This window comes from Parasteatoda tepidariorum, chromosome 11 (genome assembly GCF_982258835.1).
Source record: "Parasteatoda tepidariorum strain Cologne lab strain chromosome 11, Ptep-v5.0, whole genome shotgun sequence".
In the NCBI taxonomy this organism is placed as follows: domain Eukaryota; kingdom Metazoa; phylum Arthropoda; class Arachnida; order Araneae; family Theridiidae; genus Parasteatoda; species Parasteatoda tepidariorum.
This window is the reverse complement of record NC_141765.1, coordinates 88,183,811-88,201,584: the sequence shown is the minus strand read 5'-3', so window position 1 is coordinate 88,201,584 and position 17,774 is coordinate 88,183,811. Positions and strand designations below refer to the sequence as shown.

General features: G+C 27.8%; 1 protein-coding gene across 1 annotated transcript in view; it reads right to left on the bottom strand.

The window, feature by feature from the left end:
• Positions 1 to 311: 311 nt before the first annotated feature.
• Positions 312 to 17,774, bottom strand: part of HHEX (Hematopoietically expressed homeobox) — a 31,454-nt gene continuing 13,991 nt past the window's right edge. Inside the window, exons 3-5 of the mRNA XM_016067784.4 lie at positions 14,302 to 14,483; positions 3,228 to 3,278; positions 312 to 517 (exon numbers count right to left, since the gene is read on the bottom strand). Of these exons, the coding sequence (XP_015923270.1) occupies positions 473 to 517; positions 3,228 to 3,278; positions 14,302 to 14,483 (278 nt within the window). The 3' untranslated portion in view covers positions 312 to 472. The remainder of the gene's footprint in view (positions 518 to 3,227; positions 3,279 to 14,301; positions 14,484 to 17,774) is intronic.

The following is a 17,774-nucleotide window of genomic DNA, read 5'->3' as shown; positions in this document are numbered from 1 at the left end:
TACTCAATAATTCCTCGGATACTCTAATTATTTAGTACAAACTTCGAAATTATCCAAATATTTTAATACTAATTATTTAGAACAAGTACTTAAGTTACTAAACCTAACCTTCCTGCGAATAAATATAAATATAAATGTTTGGATTCTGAAAAATTTTATTTATTTTGTACTTTTTTGCATTTTTCGACAAATCATTTCAACCCCGGTACTTGTGAACGACTAAAATCATTTTTTAAAAATGTCAAAGTAGAGAAATATTTAATGTAATAGTCAAAACATTTCCTAAGATAATGTAATGCGACACACAGCTATCATATGAAATAAATAAAAGTAACGTTATTTATTTCTCTATTAAGTATGGATTATACACAAAATACTCCAATGTAAGCGAATACAATTTCTAAATTTTTTTACAAAATAATATTTCAAACTAAGCGAAAATTATCTGGAAAACCCACTAATGAATGAATTTTCATCTAAGTTCATCTGTTGATTCCTCAGCTGTTATCGACTCCTCCTAAAAGTGCAAAATAACATCATAAAATAAGACTCCAATAAAAATATTCACTTTTTTCTATAAATTAGCTTATGAAATTATAAAGAAATTTGAGAAAAAAACTGGCTGCTTATTCAAAGCAATAAATAATGCAATTCTAACCTAGAAATATGTATTAAAGTAAACACATATTTTTTTTAAGTTTATTTTCACACATATTTTAATATTTTTTAAAAAATTTAATTAAATATAATTAACCTTTTTCGGTTATTTTCAGTTATTACAGAAGCAAATAATATACATGTATATATATATATATATATATATATATATATATATATATATATATATATATATATATATATATATATATATATATATATATATATATATATATATATATATATATATATATATATATATATATATATATATATATATATATATATATATATATATATATATATATATATATATATATATTTGTTTGTTTTTCTTTTTTTGTTTTTTTTCCTTTTTAAAAATTATAGGATATTTTTTATTTCTTCTCATTTAAGCTATTAAAAAATCCATTCGGCTTAAGATATATCATAAAACTGTTTGAAATTTTACTTGAATCAAATTTCCTACTTTTCTTATAACTTTTAATTTTAATTAAAAACTCTCACTAGCAAGGGAAAATCTATTTTTAAGATAACGTCACAAAACAGTGAAGGCAGAAAAAAATAAATCATTATTTTTCAAGTGATAAAACTGTTTGCTCAATATATTAAACGCTCAGGAGACTACAAGAATGAAGACTTAATGTTGTTTTAAAAAGCAACACCTTAGGAGTGGGCAAGGTGGGCAACTGCCCAAGGCCGCTGAAATTTGGGGCCGCCAAGAATTTCGGATTAATTAATAGGTTATTACGAGTTTTTTTTATATATTTGCTAAATCTTGGATATATTTTTACGATTCCTTGGATATATAATTCATATGAGTTATTATAATTTATATTTCCAAATGTGAATTTCATTTCAGTTAATGTTTCTTTATATGAGTAGTGTAATTTTTTAAATAACAACTTTTTGTCAACTTTTATGTCATAGAAATTAATTGTATAAAAATTTTTAACTATTTCCGATTTGTCAGTGTGTGTTTGGGGCAATCTTTGAGAACTGCGGCTGAAAATTTCAAGAATAATAAAAAACAGGGCTGGAATGATTTAAAAATATTTAATTAAAATAATCATTGATTTCTATCCCTTGATTTTTTTTAAATTACAGATTTATCTAAAACAATAATATTTATGCGGAACTCAATAAACTAATATATTATATTTAAGGCTGTGATAATAAAAACTTGATATTAAATCTCATTGATAATAAATGTTTATTCATAGAATCAAGAAATAAGTTAATAAATTAAGAAGCAAAATATCTCTTTTTTAAGAGCTTAAATATAGACAAGAATGTAACTTTTAAATTATAATTTTCCATTATTCATTTCATATCATTTTCATATTTCAATGTGCTCATTTTAATATGTAAAATAATTTGATCGCTGTATTATCGATAAATATATTTCAATTATACCTATTTAATTTTATACTCATACAAGTATTTTATACACTTTTATTCAATGCAGGTAATTTTATAACATTTTAAATATCTATTTGAGAAATAAAGAATAAAGACATGTTCTGACAAGAAATTTCTATTTTGATTTTTTTTTCTGATCTAAATTAATTTTCTATTCATTCGACAAGTTGGTTTTCAGTCTTGGCAATTTATTAATGTTTTTAGCTTGATAAAAAATAATAACTGACTTTATTTATTCAGTAAGTTTGCAATAATTAAATCACAATATTAACCTTTTTATTATTAGTGTTATTAAGAATTTCAGTTGCAATATTATTGTTAGGTAATATTATTGTTAAGTAATATCAAGTATTAGACGCCCGGTGGTTGAGTGGTAGCGCTTTCCGCTCCAGTGCCACAGGTCTTGGATTCGATCCTCGGGCCGGGCAAGGTTGACTCAGCCTTCCATCCCTTCAGTGGGTCGATAAATGAGTACTAAGCATGCTTGGGAACTAAACTCAGGATGTTCCGTGTTTGGCTGACCACCTAACCAGAACATCTGCTCCTGCACCCCAGAGCCCAAGGTCAAGAAAACTAAGATGGGCATAGTGGGCCTTGGCCCTCTAAGGGCTGTCACGCCTCTGAGTTTAGTTTAATATCAAGTATTATTTATACATTTTGTCAGATCGTTAAAGGCGAAAATAAATTTTAAAAAATAATTTCACCAAAAATCTAATGTTTAATAAATATTTTGTTAAATAAAACATGATTTTTTTTACCTATCATATAATGCTTCACCCAGGGCGGCTAAAATCCTAATCACGCCCCCAAAGTACAATATCCACTTTTAAAACGTTTGTTGAATTGTCTGTTGTCTGTCTCCTGATTCAACCCTTCTTCGCTTTGCGATTACTGTAGTTCAGAACGACTATTTTATCATTGAAGCTTTTATTATTTATCTTAATTAATAATTGTGATTCTAAAATGTAATGCAACGAAAAACTCGACTTAGATTACCTGAGGATAAAATTGATTCTCTAAAACGAATATAATATGATATGTAAAATCTTTGATTGAATTTTGTTTAATTTAAAGTTTTCAATTATAAATAAGAAAAAAGAATTTCTCTTTCTTTAAAGAAATAAAATGTCAGGAATAATGTTCATTACTTGCTTTAATCTCCGCCATTTCGCTCTTCGGTTTTGAAACCACGTTTTTACCTGAAAACAAAAGAATATACACTGATAAAGAAATAAAAGGAAAGAATGCTTTTTAAAGAACAAAATAAGTAACAACTATAGGCATATGAAATATCAGATAATAGCTAAGCTCTTCGTGGACACCTCTGCCACGCAGTGGCCTGTGATATCTAACACAGTGGCGCTGTAGTTGCGTTTGTTTAAAGGTACCTCATTTGTTTGCCCAAGCTTGTAGCGTAAGAATGTTTTAAAGCGTCGTAGCTTAGCCCAATCCATGTTTTTTTTTAATTTCTTTGTTAACCTATCGTTAGTACCCAAGTTAAAATTTCTTCTGATATTTCTTTGCTAAACTAGCATTAAATGCTGCACCACGATTTAAAAAAATATTTAGATAAAATAAATAAAAAAGACAGCATCAACTACTATAAATATTAGCTGTTTATATAAACCATGTTATAATAAAACTACAATTATTTAACATTACTTACTTAAAACATAAGTTAAACACAAGTTTTCCTTTATATACAATATCTTTTTTATTTTCGTTATTTTAAATTCATACATCAGAATTAAAAATTTTAATTGAAAACAACCAATTGATTGAGTATTTATACAAAAGAAGACAATGAAAAACACTTTAAAAAAACTTATCATGAATATTAATGGTATTACAAGCTCTCGCAGCATTAGAGCAAATATCCTGAATTTTGTCAGATATAAATCGATTTCTACTTTTTATTGCAGCTTCAATTTCTGTAATTTCTTTACTTTTCTTCAAAAAGTATTCTCTCATTTGACCTGAAATGAAAATAAAACATAATAATGGGAAGAAAGGCAAATTAAAATAAATACAATTTTTTCAAAAAAATGCTACCTTGAAAAGTTTCACTTTGAGTTAAAAATTCCAATGTTAAAGAAAAAAAAATATACCTGCAGATAAACTGACAACCGTTTCTGAATTTTTTTAAGCCAAACATTTATAAATCGGGCAATTGGTAAAAGAACAAACCACAGTCTTAATTTAAATTTGACGAAGCTGTTTGATTTTTTTAATACATCCATAGAAAACTATATCTACATTTCTGTACCCAAGCTCGAAATGTTAAAATAGAAGGAACATGTTTCGGTAATTTTCTTTTATTAGAACTCAAACAGCATACAAAATTTAAATAGAGGAATCTACCTACTAAAAACATAAATTATTTTTAGTAAATAACCGAAATTTCGAAAATATTTACTCACATTTGTAAAAAATAGAACTGTACTCCATTCCACCTCAACTTGGCAATGCTGCGAGAGATTTGGATCATAGTTTTTGTCATAAAAACTGCAACGTGTGGTGGTCACGCCTATTTAAAGGTGTTCACAGCTGTCATTCATGTCATCTAATCCTTTTGCTTTTATTAGAACGCATTTATAAATTAATTACATTTTACGCAGATAAATTTCTAATATATTCCAATATGACAATACAATATAGACAATACTTTCATATTGCGTGACAATCATTTACAACTTCACACGCATTTAGCTACCAAAACTATTTCTCAAGTTTCCCAATTTCGGTCAAGTTAGGGCGACTAAAAAGTAAAGCAAACTTTACATTAAGGATGTGCAATTGAAACAACAACGAAGTGCTTCAGGATGGAAGCATTTCTATTTCCTTTCTTTTGCTTCCTTTCTTTACCACAACGCTGAAAAATTGGAATAATACGAAAAGACAAATATGTTAAAATATAAATTTTTTGTCCATAACTTTGTTTCTTCTTATGTACGACAGTATATATTCGTGTCTTCTATTTTATAAAAAAGCAGTTCTTCAGGTGAATAAACAAACAATATACTCTGCCACCTCCATCTTCAACATGGTATCAACTAATGCATAAATTTTTATTATAAGTTTTTAAATTTCTTCTTATTTTTTTTTTCATTTCTTTTGTAGTCTCTGTTTTAAATATGTCATCAAAAAGTGTAAGCAAATCAACCTTTCATATTTATGCTGCACATAATAAATAAATTTTGCGAAAGAGAAAAAGCATTTGAATAATTGAAAAATAATTTAATAATACTATCTGAACATATAAACTTTTTGGCTGTTGCTGGTTTAGCAAAGGTTTACGTTTTTAAGGAATTTGCTATTAAAAATTCAGAAAAAAAGCAAAATTATTACGAAAAATTCAAAACATTTGGACAATATTTTAGCACTATGACACAAAAGTAAGAACTAAAAGTTATGAATAAACATTTGAAAATTCATTATTTGAAAATTTCTGCTATTTCAAGTAATTTCAAAATAATATAATTAGAAACAGGTAAATTCCAGATTGATAAATTTCAATAGAAGACCAGATTTAAAAGATCAAATCAGATATAATCTTGTTTTTGTTTAATTATGCAATTTTAAAAATTATTTGTTTCAAACATATTTTGTTTTTCAAAATGATTGAAAAGAATTACATTTAATCTTTTAAGATAAAAGGAATTACTTTTCCCTTAATTGTACAAACTATAAAAGAAAATGGTAGTTAAAATTTATTCAGGAAAATATTTGTTCAGTATTTAAAATTCTGTGGTATAATAAGAGGTAAAACTTTTTTTTCTTCTAAATGTAGATAAAAAGGCAAAAACTAGCAGGCTAACCAGCAGGAGTCTTTTTATTCTTCAGCATTTTTCTTCGCGTTAAATATTAGTCAACTTAATTTTTTTAAAAAAAAACCATACAGGTCAGAATTATAAGTGCAGCTATAAAGGATCTAGTTTTTTTTCTAATTTACAAAGTTCAAGGTTTTTACGAATCTAAAGCATATAAATATCATATTTTTTCGAATATAAAACCTTAAAAGAACGCATAAAAGTTTACTTATAAGTTCTAATTAGTAACTTATAAAACTGGAAAAAAATCATGCATAGTCTTAAGCTTAAATTTGGTAATGAAAAAGATTTCGAAAATTAAAAATTCATACATACTGATTATTTTAACATACAAGCTGCTTTGATAAACATTGAATAGCTGCAACTAAAAACAGAAAAAAGAAAATACATAATACTTGTGATTGAAAACACTGAGGCGCTAGTGCAAGTTATACTATAAGTAATAAGTATATGCTAGATATAAATTCGATTGAATTACTGGCGTCCACTAAACTATTCCAAAGATTTCTTTTCGGTTGATGCACACAACAGTTGTTTTTCGATGCCTGAATTTGTTCGAAGTATTCTTCACCAATCATAAAGCATAAACTCACGGAAATTTTTGTAAAATTGTTCAATCTATTAAGAAACTAGAAAAAAAAATTTAATTATCCCTATAGACAATGTTAACAATAATTATGCAATCTTCTGTAAAAAATTATATGTTGAACTTTTAAATACGGAATTAAAAAGTAGTAAAAATTTTAGGCTAAGTAATTTAAATAATAATATTTTCAATAAAAAAATTTTAGTTTTATATAAGAGGTTAAAAATTAAAATTAGCAATACATAATTTCCTTACGTAATTATCAGTCTTAAATTTCATAAAATTCCTATAAAATTTAGAAGAATCACATGTGGGTCTGATACTTACCTAACTAAACCTAGCACCATTTTCTCTAACTACTTAAATAAAATTATTACAAATATTATTAAAGAAGGTTTTTCTTGGATTATCACTAATAATCAACAGATTTTAGAAATTATTAACCATGTAAAATTAATTCTATTGCCACTTTCGATTTCCAGGATCTTTTCAACAGCATTCCACTTTCAAAACTAAGAGATGTCTTTTTGAATTATTACTATGATTTTAAAAGTATCCTTAATAGCGATTTTGATTATTGGGAAATTCTAACTAATTTTTGTCTTTTTAATAATTATCTTTACATTGGAAAAGATATTTTTCTTCAAATTGATGGAATACCACAAGGATCTAATTTTTCATCTCTCTTACCTAACTTATTTTTGCACTATTATGAAAATAATTATACTCTTAATATTAAATGTGTTCTTAGATTTATTGATGATTTAATTATCTTTAATTTTCAAGATTATACAATTTTTTTAAATTATATTTACCCCGAGGATTTAATCTTGCTTCGTAATCATGATGATAAGATGAATTTTAATTTTTTAGATTTGGGTATTATAGAAGAGGAAAATATCTGCTTTGTTGATTTATACGATAAAGAAAATAATTTTATTTTTAATATAAATAAACTAATTCCTTGTAATTCTAATGTTTCTAAAAACATCCATTGAAATACCATTTTTAATCAAATGAATAGAATTAAAAGAATGTTTAGTAATGTTTATTTATCCAAAAAAAATAAGTAGACCAACTCTTTCAAAACTTGATTAAAAAAAACTATGGATACCCAAATAAAGAAATTAAATTTTATTTAAAATCATTGAGTTAATTGTATGTTATTGTAAATAAATTTACTAAAAACTTACTACTTAATTTATATATTTTTGAAAATGTGCCAATCTATTTCGGGCAAATCAATGGCTGAAATTATGAACAAAACAGGCATCTCTCACCCTCTCTCTCTTACATGTGGATAACTAATTTAAAGCTCTACGTATTACCTTCTCTATTCTACGCTATTTTAGAAACATATTCTGATCTAACTACACTACTATTATTTATAGTAAGATAACATGTTTTAACACAGAAGTTAATTACAATGACCGAAATACTCATACCATAACTAACACTATTCATAATATTTACAAACTTAATTAAATGCATGATCATTAAATTAGGACTAAGAGTTTTTATGCATTGGTCAATATTATTGAGTAGACTGAATAATTTTTTAACATCACCTTCTATAAAACATCACTTTTATTATTTTTCTAGCTAATTTATAACTCAAGAAAAACTCAACCTACGATGCTTATTTTGTATTTCCTGTAACTATGTACGATTGAATTTTTTTAGTTTCATTAAAAAATAAATACTAAATTATAAATACCTTTGAGGAGTCTAAGACGTTAATTCTAGAATCTGCAGACAACAACAGAACCAATATAATGTGGCGTAGTAAGCAAAAGTGAAAAAATTAAAGTTGCAACTCAACATTTGTAAAAGATTTTTCCAGTTTATCGTTCGAGAATCGAATTAATTTTCAATACTATTTTCCTGTGCTTTCTGGCTTAAAATTGCTTTGGCGTAAAAGGATATATCATGGAATATTTTAATTGTTTTCTTTCATAAATAAATCATTATTTATTAATAATATGCGGTGCCTTTTCCCAGAAAAGTGGTCCCAGTCCTTAAGTAATGAAATAGATAATCATTTAAAAAGTCACAATGTTAAGTTGAATATTATTTTATATAACATTATCTATAATATTAGTAAATAGGATTCCACGGGTAAACTGACTCACCGGGATACCGGGGCCTATCCCTGTGTGCCCACTCTAAAAGCGCCCTTCAACGTGATTACTTTCTGCTGAAATAAATTTAAAAAAAAGGAAGTGATATTCATTTTGCCTTGAATCTGAAATTAAAAAAAGAAAATGATATTAATTTAACTTCGAATCTTAGCTTTTAAGGAAAAAATTTATGAATGAATGATTTGTAATAAAATTTTATTTTATCGTTCACCCTTTTCACATCGTTTTTGTTCCCTCCTTTAAGGTTCCACCTACAATCTGCACTAAAATTCTGAAGTCGAAATCAGAAGGAGAATAATAAAGGGGCGAATATGAATAGAAGATCTGACATGAACAATGAATGGTCAACTGAAGGGTTTTTCTACTTTGAAATTTTGTTTGGCTTGCTTGTAAGTAACTAAGAACGTAGTTGGGCTTTACCCTGTCCCGCCCCCATTTCAGGGCATCCAGGGAATACTGTTGAAGGATCGATTTAGGCCAGATCCTCCATTCTGTTTTCAAAAAGTCTTTTAAAAAGCTCTTCAATTCCTTTGTTTAGTTTCTTTTGGTTCCAGTTTCTTTTAATGGTATCAAAGTTGAAATTTCTCGGGAAAAATTTAATTCTTAAATCCTCATAAACTGGACAGACAGTAAGTACGTGTTCGATATCTTCATAAGTTTTACAAACTTTGCAGTTCGGGTCTCTCCCGAACAATTTTGACTGATAACTACCTTGGGCTCCATGGTTAGTTAGAAATTGATTGATATAGAAGTTGGAGTAGATTTTTCGAGTGCTGACTTTTGGGATAAATTGGTAAGTATGTCGGTCTTTTGTATCATCACTATCCCATCTTTGCTGCCATGTTAAAAAGTTTTTCTTCATGAGTTCTGTTCTTGTTGTCTGTTTTGATGGTATGTCATATAGATCTATTGTTGATTTTTGACAAGCTAATTTCGCCTGTTTATCAGCTTCCTCATTGCAAACATATCCTTTGTGGGCTTTAATTCAGTGGAATTTAGTAATATTTTTGTAAGTATTTTTTATCATTTGAACAAGGTAATCATTCGTGTTTGTGTTGCTAAGGGCTTGAATATTGGAGTGTGAGTCAGAATAGATGTTTGTTTCGCTATTGATATTATTTTGGTGTATCCAGTGGAGTGACTGAAGTATCGCCCATAATTCTGCTTTGAAAACTGTTGAATAATCTGTAAGTTTGAAGTTGCGAGACTCTACAAGACCACCATCGACATATACTACGAATGCCCATCCCACTTTGTATTCGCCGTTATAAATTAGCCTGGATCCGTCAGTAAATATCTCAACCAAGAACGAGAGACGGTTTTTACAGCAAAAAACTGAAACATAATTTTCGTGTCTGGCTCTTCTCGAATTTCGCCAAAACTCTCATCGCACAAATGGCGACTTTATCGAATATTGTCATCGAACATTTCACTTTACGATATTTCAGTTCATTCTCAAACGATCAGATTATTCCCACAGGACATGGCAAACATGGAATTTTTAAAATCGGAAAGAAGGGCGAAACTTCTTGTTCTCAATGTTTATATTTATCATTTGCGAAGAACTAAAGATAATTTTAGTTTCTGGCGATGTAAGCACCAAAGTTTAGACACTTAATGTAATCCACGTGTGGCATTGATAAATTATATTACTCTAATAACTATATCGTATATAATATAAATATATCTACAGTAAAATTTTCTATAAAACATTTTAAGGAACAGAAACTTTTTCAATATCTATAATTGTTTTTGAAATTATTATAACGTTGCTGATAACTTTAGATGCATAATTAAGAAACATATTTTTATTTCTTTTCTTTATTTTTCTGTTCTCCATGCGAATCTTGCAAATATGGAAATTTTCATTTAAATATAATAAGACAAAAAGATATTCTTACTCTTGCGTCTATTAAACTGAAATAAACTGGAAAAAAAAGTTACTGAGGAAGCGAAATTTGTTAAGATTAACATTTAAACATTTAATAAAATATTAAATTACAAATAAAAGGCAGAAAAAAAACTTATGCTTAACTTTTTTTTTCTGCTTTAAGATTCTCTTTCTGTTTTAAGATTCAGCTAAATTGTTCTAAAGATATACAGTTATATTCATTCGCTATTATTAAACTAGCGTTATTTGTTTTTATTCAAATAGATCTTTTAGATTATCCTAATATATACTATTAATTCTACTTAAAAAGTTTTTACCGGATTAAAAAGTTTTTAACGGATTTATGCATCTTGTGAAAAAGAGAAACTATTTCGAATCACTTTCGCATAATGACAATTGCATACATTATAAGTCATACGGGGAAAAAAATTCGCCGTCAATCCGAAAAACAATTGGAAATATTTTGTAATTAAAAATTTGTCTAATAAAAACTATTTGCACTGTGTTAATCTATCGCATCGTGTTTAACTACTAACACAAATTTGTAATTAAAAAAATAACGAATAATCCTGTTGACTAGACCAACATCAATGAAATTGAATAACTAAAAAATTTTAGCGTAAAATTTTTGTATAAAAAATAAAGTGCGACGACTTAGTACCCTTGTCTTCTGAGATGGGTTCAATATAAGAGAATAATACGAAAATCGCAATATGTAGAACGGAAGCTTTTTCAATATTATCGTTTTTGAATTTTTGAATTATTATTAAGTTTCAGATAAATTTAGATGCATAATTAAGAAGCCTTTTTCTTATTTATTTTCTTAATTTTTCTATTCATCTTTTGAAAATGTGAGAATTTTCATATAAATATTTCAAGGCATAGTTATATTTTTAATCCAATAACTATAATATCGAAATATGATAGATTCCTTTTCTTTCATTTTTTTAACTTTGTAGCATTTTAGAATAAAATTTATTAAGATTAATATTAAAAAATTTCTAAAATCACATTTAAAAAAAAAGTTTTAGAAATTGTATTCAAAAAATACTTGACTAAAGAAATTTTGACATGCTTTATCTAAGTCAATTTCATCTTCTATTCATGTTATTTTTAAATCTTTTTTAATATGTTGATTTTTTTAATGCAACAATATTATTACTATACGCGATATTCGAACAGTTTATTAATTTTTCGAGCTTTGTTTCTAATTTTTGGTAGCTTAAAAAGTAATTGAAAAACCATTTTAAGATATAACATTCATGAAATTTCTTATAGTTCACTGAATATCGATGTCCTAAAGTTAAAAATATATTAAAGGAATGCTGAATCTTATTTTGCTATAATACGTTTGTTTTATGGATAAAAATAAGCAAGCGGGCAGAAATAAGCTCATTTTCGGCATATTTTTTGTTTTCTGTCCGGGCAGAAATAAGCACCCCTTGACTTTCATTTCGACGCCGCTTCCATCCCTTATACTACGCGGCCTAATACTTGCATGGAATCATATTTGGATAAACGGATTTCATAATAATTTGGAAAATTTTTTCAATTCCCTTAAAGAGCTCTCGAGATATGGTAAAATACACAAAAAGAAATAACATTACCAAACTTTGAATCGTACTTGTGTACGGCAACCACTTATATTTCGTGAGTCAGAAATCTGAATAAAAAAAGGCATGCTTATTCACAGAAAGTGCGTTTTTGTGTATGATTTCGTAACCTGAAATATCGTCTGCGCTAATTAACTAGCATATTTGAGGTCACTCCCTCGAACTACTAACGGAGAGAGCAACCTCGCAAAGTTGAAGGAAAGCCCTCCCTCATTAGACATGGATATCAACCAATTAGACATGGATGCCACGTGCCATTGACCACAGCCGGCCAGGGAGTCTACCTTTCTGCATGTAAAATGGCTTGTGCCTACGTGTGCCTCGACAGACTCCTTGGACGGGGTCATTTAAATCTATCACTCCTTATCTCCCCATCTGCTGACCAGACGAGTGGTCCTCTCGCCGTTCAAACCCCCTTCTTCTAGCGTCCACCATGTAAAAGGGGGCGACCGCAAACGATTTGTAGCTTGCAAATTATCAATTTGTAATTGTGGGATATCTATTTCACCGAGGAAAGCAAAAACAGCTAGCCCTCAGCCTAAGAATGAGTACTAGAAAGTGAAGATGCTATCATTAGATCAAAAGTTATTCAGGGTTGTCCCTTTCTTCTTTTTCTCTTTGATGCACTGTAATTTTAAGTGGTATGATTTTGATGAATTTTGAGTGCGTCTGAAAGATATCAACTGTTTTTTAAAATTTTTAAATCAACATTTTTTTTTTCTTTTTCTTACATCTTTTCGGCAATATTTTTGATATGTTTGGCCCACCATATTCACTTTAACGAAAAGTTAAAATAAGAACACTTTCAAGGTTGATTTTACTAAACCTATAATTTGAAATGGATTATTTTTATGATATCATTCATAATGGATCCGTCGATTTAACACATCATCAAGTAGTTACTTGCAACGACAAAAATCTTTTTTTTTTCTTAAAAATTTAATTTTATTTACCAACACAGTTTAAAAAGCTACATCCCTCGCTATATTTGATTTTAGATAAAATTCTTAATTGGTGTTTTCTTTATTTTTTTAACTCAACAAAATTTTGATGGCAGTGAGTTATTTGACAGAAAAGATTAAAAATAAAGAGATTGCTTTATTATATTAAGAGAAACATGTAAAACAGTACATCATAAATTTTAAAATTTCTATTGTTTTTTTTTCTCAAAAATGTAAAGATACAATGATACAATTTGTGATTTTGAGTGAATCATTTAAAACTACACATATATCTGTTTTTAGATTTTTTAAAATGTAATTTTATTACAATATAAGCTACTGAAAACCGATTTGACTGATGTTAAAGAAAATTTATTTTAATTATAAAAAATCAAAAATATAAAAGCAGAAAAATATATAATACAAAACTACCTTTCAAAAAAAGAAGATTTTATTATTTTATCACATAAAAATGATTAACGAACCTAAAATGTCACTAACGTTATATCTCAAATTGATGACGAATACTGCCAAATAGAATCAATTAATAGATGAAATAAAAAAGGAATGATGAGAAAAATCGGATGAAAAAGACCCTCTTAACACTCTCTTTTTAAATTAAATCCTTAAAAATTACTTTCTTCTTATTACATCTTTCAAAACTACAATATTATAGAGTTTACGAAAAATTGTCGTAAAAATGTTCATTTTTTTTCAATATAGAATTAAGATCATAAAAGTTATCAGAAAATTGAAATTTGAAAAATAATCACATAAAAGCAAAATTGAGAAAATTTATTTTGGTTAAATTATAATTTATTTTATGAAATACTAAGGTAAAACGTGAAATAACTAATGAAAATATGCAAAATATTTACTAGAAATGAAGTTGAGTATGATAAACTTCGAAACAAGGTTCGTGGTAAAGTCAATTGCTGTCAGCGACAAAAATATTGTCAGAAATGTAGGTTATATTACTTGCAAAACATTTCCTGTCAGACATCTTTGAAAAGTGCGCGCTGCAAAACATGCTTGTATATTTCGCAGACATAAAGACATTTAACGCCATCTGTTAACCCAGTTCTGAATAAACAATTCGGTTTGCTACTTCTACGTTGGCCGTGGAATTCGTTGGCTACGCAGTGAGAGACTATAATAGCATGCAAGAACTTTCTTAATTAGTTAATTTAAAGCATAAACTTAAAAATAAATAAATTCACCTGTCTCTCCGTAAGAGTTAGTAAGGATGCTAGTCTTTTCCTTTCCGTGGGTGATAAGTATTTCTGTTCAGAAAAGGTCTTTTCTAATTTTCCTGTTTGCTCACTAGTAAATCGGATTTGACCACCTTTTCTTTTCAGAGTATTTCGAGGCAGAATATGTTTCCATAACAGTGGACGGGATTCTATTGATAAAAACACAAATTAAGACAGTTATTTATGAGGTGCTTTAAAAATAGAGTTAAACCTGGTTATTACGAAATTGAAGGGAGACAGTAATGAAAAATTGGGATATGGAAAATCGGATACTGTAATCGAATTTTAAGAATTGCATAACATGTATTCATTTAAAAAATATCATGTATTCCAACCAATGTTAATATCGTAGCTTTTTCATTTGTTTCTCATTCATCATTTGTTGAAGATTTTCTGTTTCGTCGTCTTCTTTTCTGATATATTTGCGGTTTAAAGGTTTGAGTTTGAAAGGAACACCTGGATATATGTAGTCAAAAATCTCGCCAATCAATTCAATCGTAATATGATTGAAAAAATTACCGCCCCTCTATCATACGGATTAGCTGCGTATCCGTAGGATAGAGGAGCGGTGAGTATGCTCCGTAAATCGAAACTGAAAAATGAAATAAGAACTAGATCGCTCTTATTGTGGCTGATATCGATGTCTTCATGAACTTGTTTAATTTCTAAGTCACCCTTACTAAAATTTAAAGTATTTTTGAGGTTTGTAAGAAAACAACCCTACAAAAATTATACCTCATAAAGGTTGTAATTGAAGTGTACGAGGTTGTTTTACATACACTTTGTCATATAGCAGACTATTGGTGACTTACAATATAAGACATGCCCTAAAAGACAATATTAGGGAAAGTTACACACAGGTTAAATTACAATTTACAAAACCCTAAATTAAACAATAAAGTTTACCAGATATTTCTGATAATTCTTTTTTTTTTTTTTTTTTTAATGAATTTAAAGAGAAAGTTAGTGCTGATTTTTTTTAACTCTTGTAGGAACAAGGTACTTGTTAATTGATTACTTCTCAAAATACATTGAACTACAACCCATGAATAGACAACCACTGCTTGCGTTGTCAATACAATGAAATGTGTATTTCATTGTATTATTAAAAGTGCAATGAAATGTGTATTAGACTGAAGAATCTTGCCAGTGATGGTGGCCCTCCATTCGAAGGAAATGAATACAAGACTTTCTTGGACAATTAGAACATTTTCCACAGTAAATCTTCACCATATTGGAAATGTTCTAATTGCCAAGTTGAACGAGCTATCCAAACCTCTAAAAATTCAATGAAGAAAGCAGATGAGGAAGGTAAAGACCTACATATATCTTTATATATGTAGTCCTGTTGGACTACAGTATTACACCAACACAAGGTCTAAAATCACCAGCAGATATCATAATGGGGCGGCGCCTGCGATCCTTTATTCCATCTCTGCCGCAAAATCTTCAAACAAACTTTGACATTAAGGAAGAGGAAGCACAACTGTTAAAAAGACAATAAGATCAAACGAAATATGCAGGCCGTGGACGCAAACCATTACCTGAATTAAAGTTGAATCAACATGTTTGGTTCAAGTTAAAACCAAAAGAGCCATGGATTATAGGAAAAATAATAAGGAAAGACTAATTTTAAACATCCAATCAAAATATTGAGGATTATGTAAGAAACCACATTTTCAAACACCCGTTCAAAAGTGATACTGATACCGGTGGATAAAGCAAGTACCATAATGTAAGATGTCGGTTCAATTATTGGAAAATAAAAAGTGTTAAAATATCCTAATAAGATTGGAATTATGTATTTGAATTTCTATAAAGGTTGTTAATGGTAGTACTTTCTTCAGTGTATTTTATTTTGTGGCTGTGATACCTGCTGCCATACTTTTAAAAGCTTTTAGCTGAACTAAATAGGGGACTGAATAGAAATGACAAAAGTGGAGAGCCATTTATCTAAGAAAGAAAAATTAATTTCATCCAGTTAACTTAAATCATGAAAAAATGATTTCTAATTTCTTTATATTTTAATATTTTAAAACCTGTCGTTATTGTTTTCTTTTAGGTTCCAATATTTCCAAGTTTTAACAGGGAGACAAAATTAATATTTAAAATAATTTTGTTGGTTTGTAAAAAAAAAGGAAATTTTAGTTTTAAATAAAAGTATTTTGACTGTCAGCTGACTAATTATTTAAATTTGCAGCTTTATAGCTTTAAAAATTCAAGCACTTTAGACATCTGCCTTAAAAAAATTTTGAGTTCCCCCAAATAAGTTTTTTTTAGCTGTGAAATTTGAATAAGTGTCATATGTATTTGAAACCTTCCTTTATAGCTTAACAAAAGAAGCAATTACTGCTGATGGTGTAATATTTAAAATTTCAAGGTTGATAAATGTAGATCTCTACTTATGAAACAATTTAAAGATATACGCTATTCTTTATATAATATAAATAATAGCGAGGTTAAAAATTAATAAACTATGATGTATAACACTTCACGTTTGTGAATTATTAACTTCGTATGTATTAAAAATATTTGCTTTTTTAAATTGTTGGTGATATTTCAATTCTTCTAGATAGAACCCTTAGATGAAAATAAATTGCTTCGAAAATTAATTCAATTTAAAAGAATTGCTTCGAATTTATAATGCTAAAATAAAAATAAAAAATAATCGAATTTTTATAATTTATTTTTTAAAATGATTTTTAGTTTTTCTCTGATTGACAACGAAAATTTTGAAAATTAATTTGCTGGGGGGCAACCAGTGCGTATGCCCATGATACACATAATGTACGTTTTTTGCTTCTTTTAAAAAATTAATTTTATTAGAGCATAATGTTCTATGAATTTAAAATTACAAAATTAAGACTTTACGCATGCGCTGAAATTGGCAAACTGCCTAACTTAACGCGAAACGTGCTCTAACAAGGAGAAATGGGGAGAGTTCGATTAAGTGCTGGAAACTGGAATTAATAAATTCGCACGAGAATGGATTACTCCATTTCTTTTGAAAATGATGAGGAGAGGCACTGTGAGGGAGCTGAATGCTATCCATGAATGTCTCCATCTGATAGTGCTTTTAATGTGTTACATAATTGCTTATGTTGAGCTATATCTGATGATTTATAAACAAAAGGTATTTTCATACAAATAAATATTATCGCAATTATTTATATAACTTATTTCAAAATGTATTTCTTAACAATTATTTCTTCATAAGAATTAGATTAAATTTTAAATAATAAACTGTAACCGTTTTTAATAGGTTAGTCTTGATTAATCAGTAAACAAAATTTAAATTTATCAATTAAAGCATAAATGAATTAAAATGGGAATTTTAAAAAAAAAAATTTCAAATAAGTATTTATATGTAAATAAATATTTTCTCAAAGCTTTGAATATACTTCAATTTTGTTTTTAATTTTTTAATAAATTCTTTATTA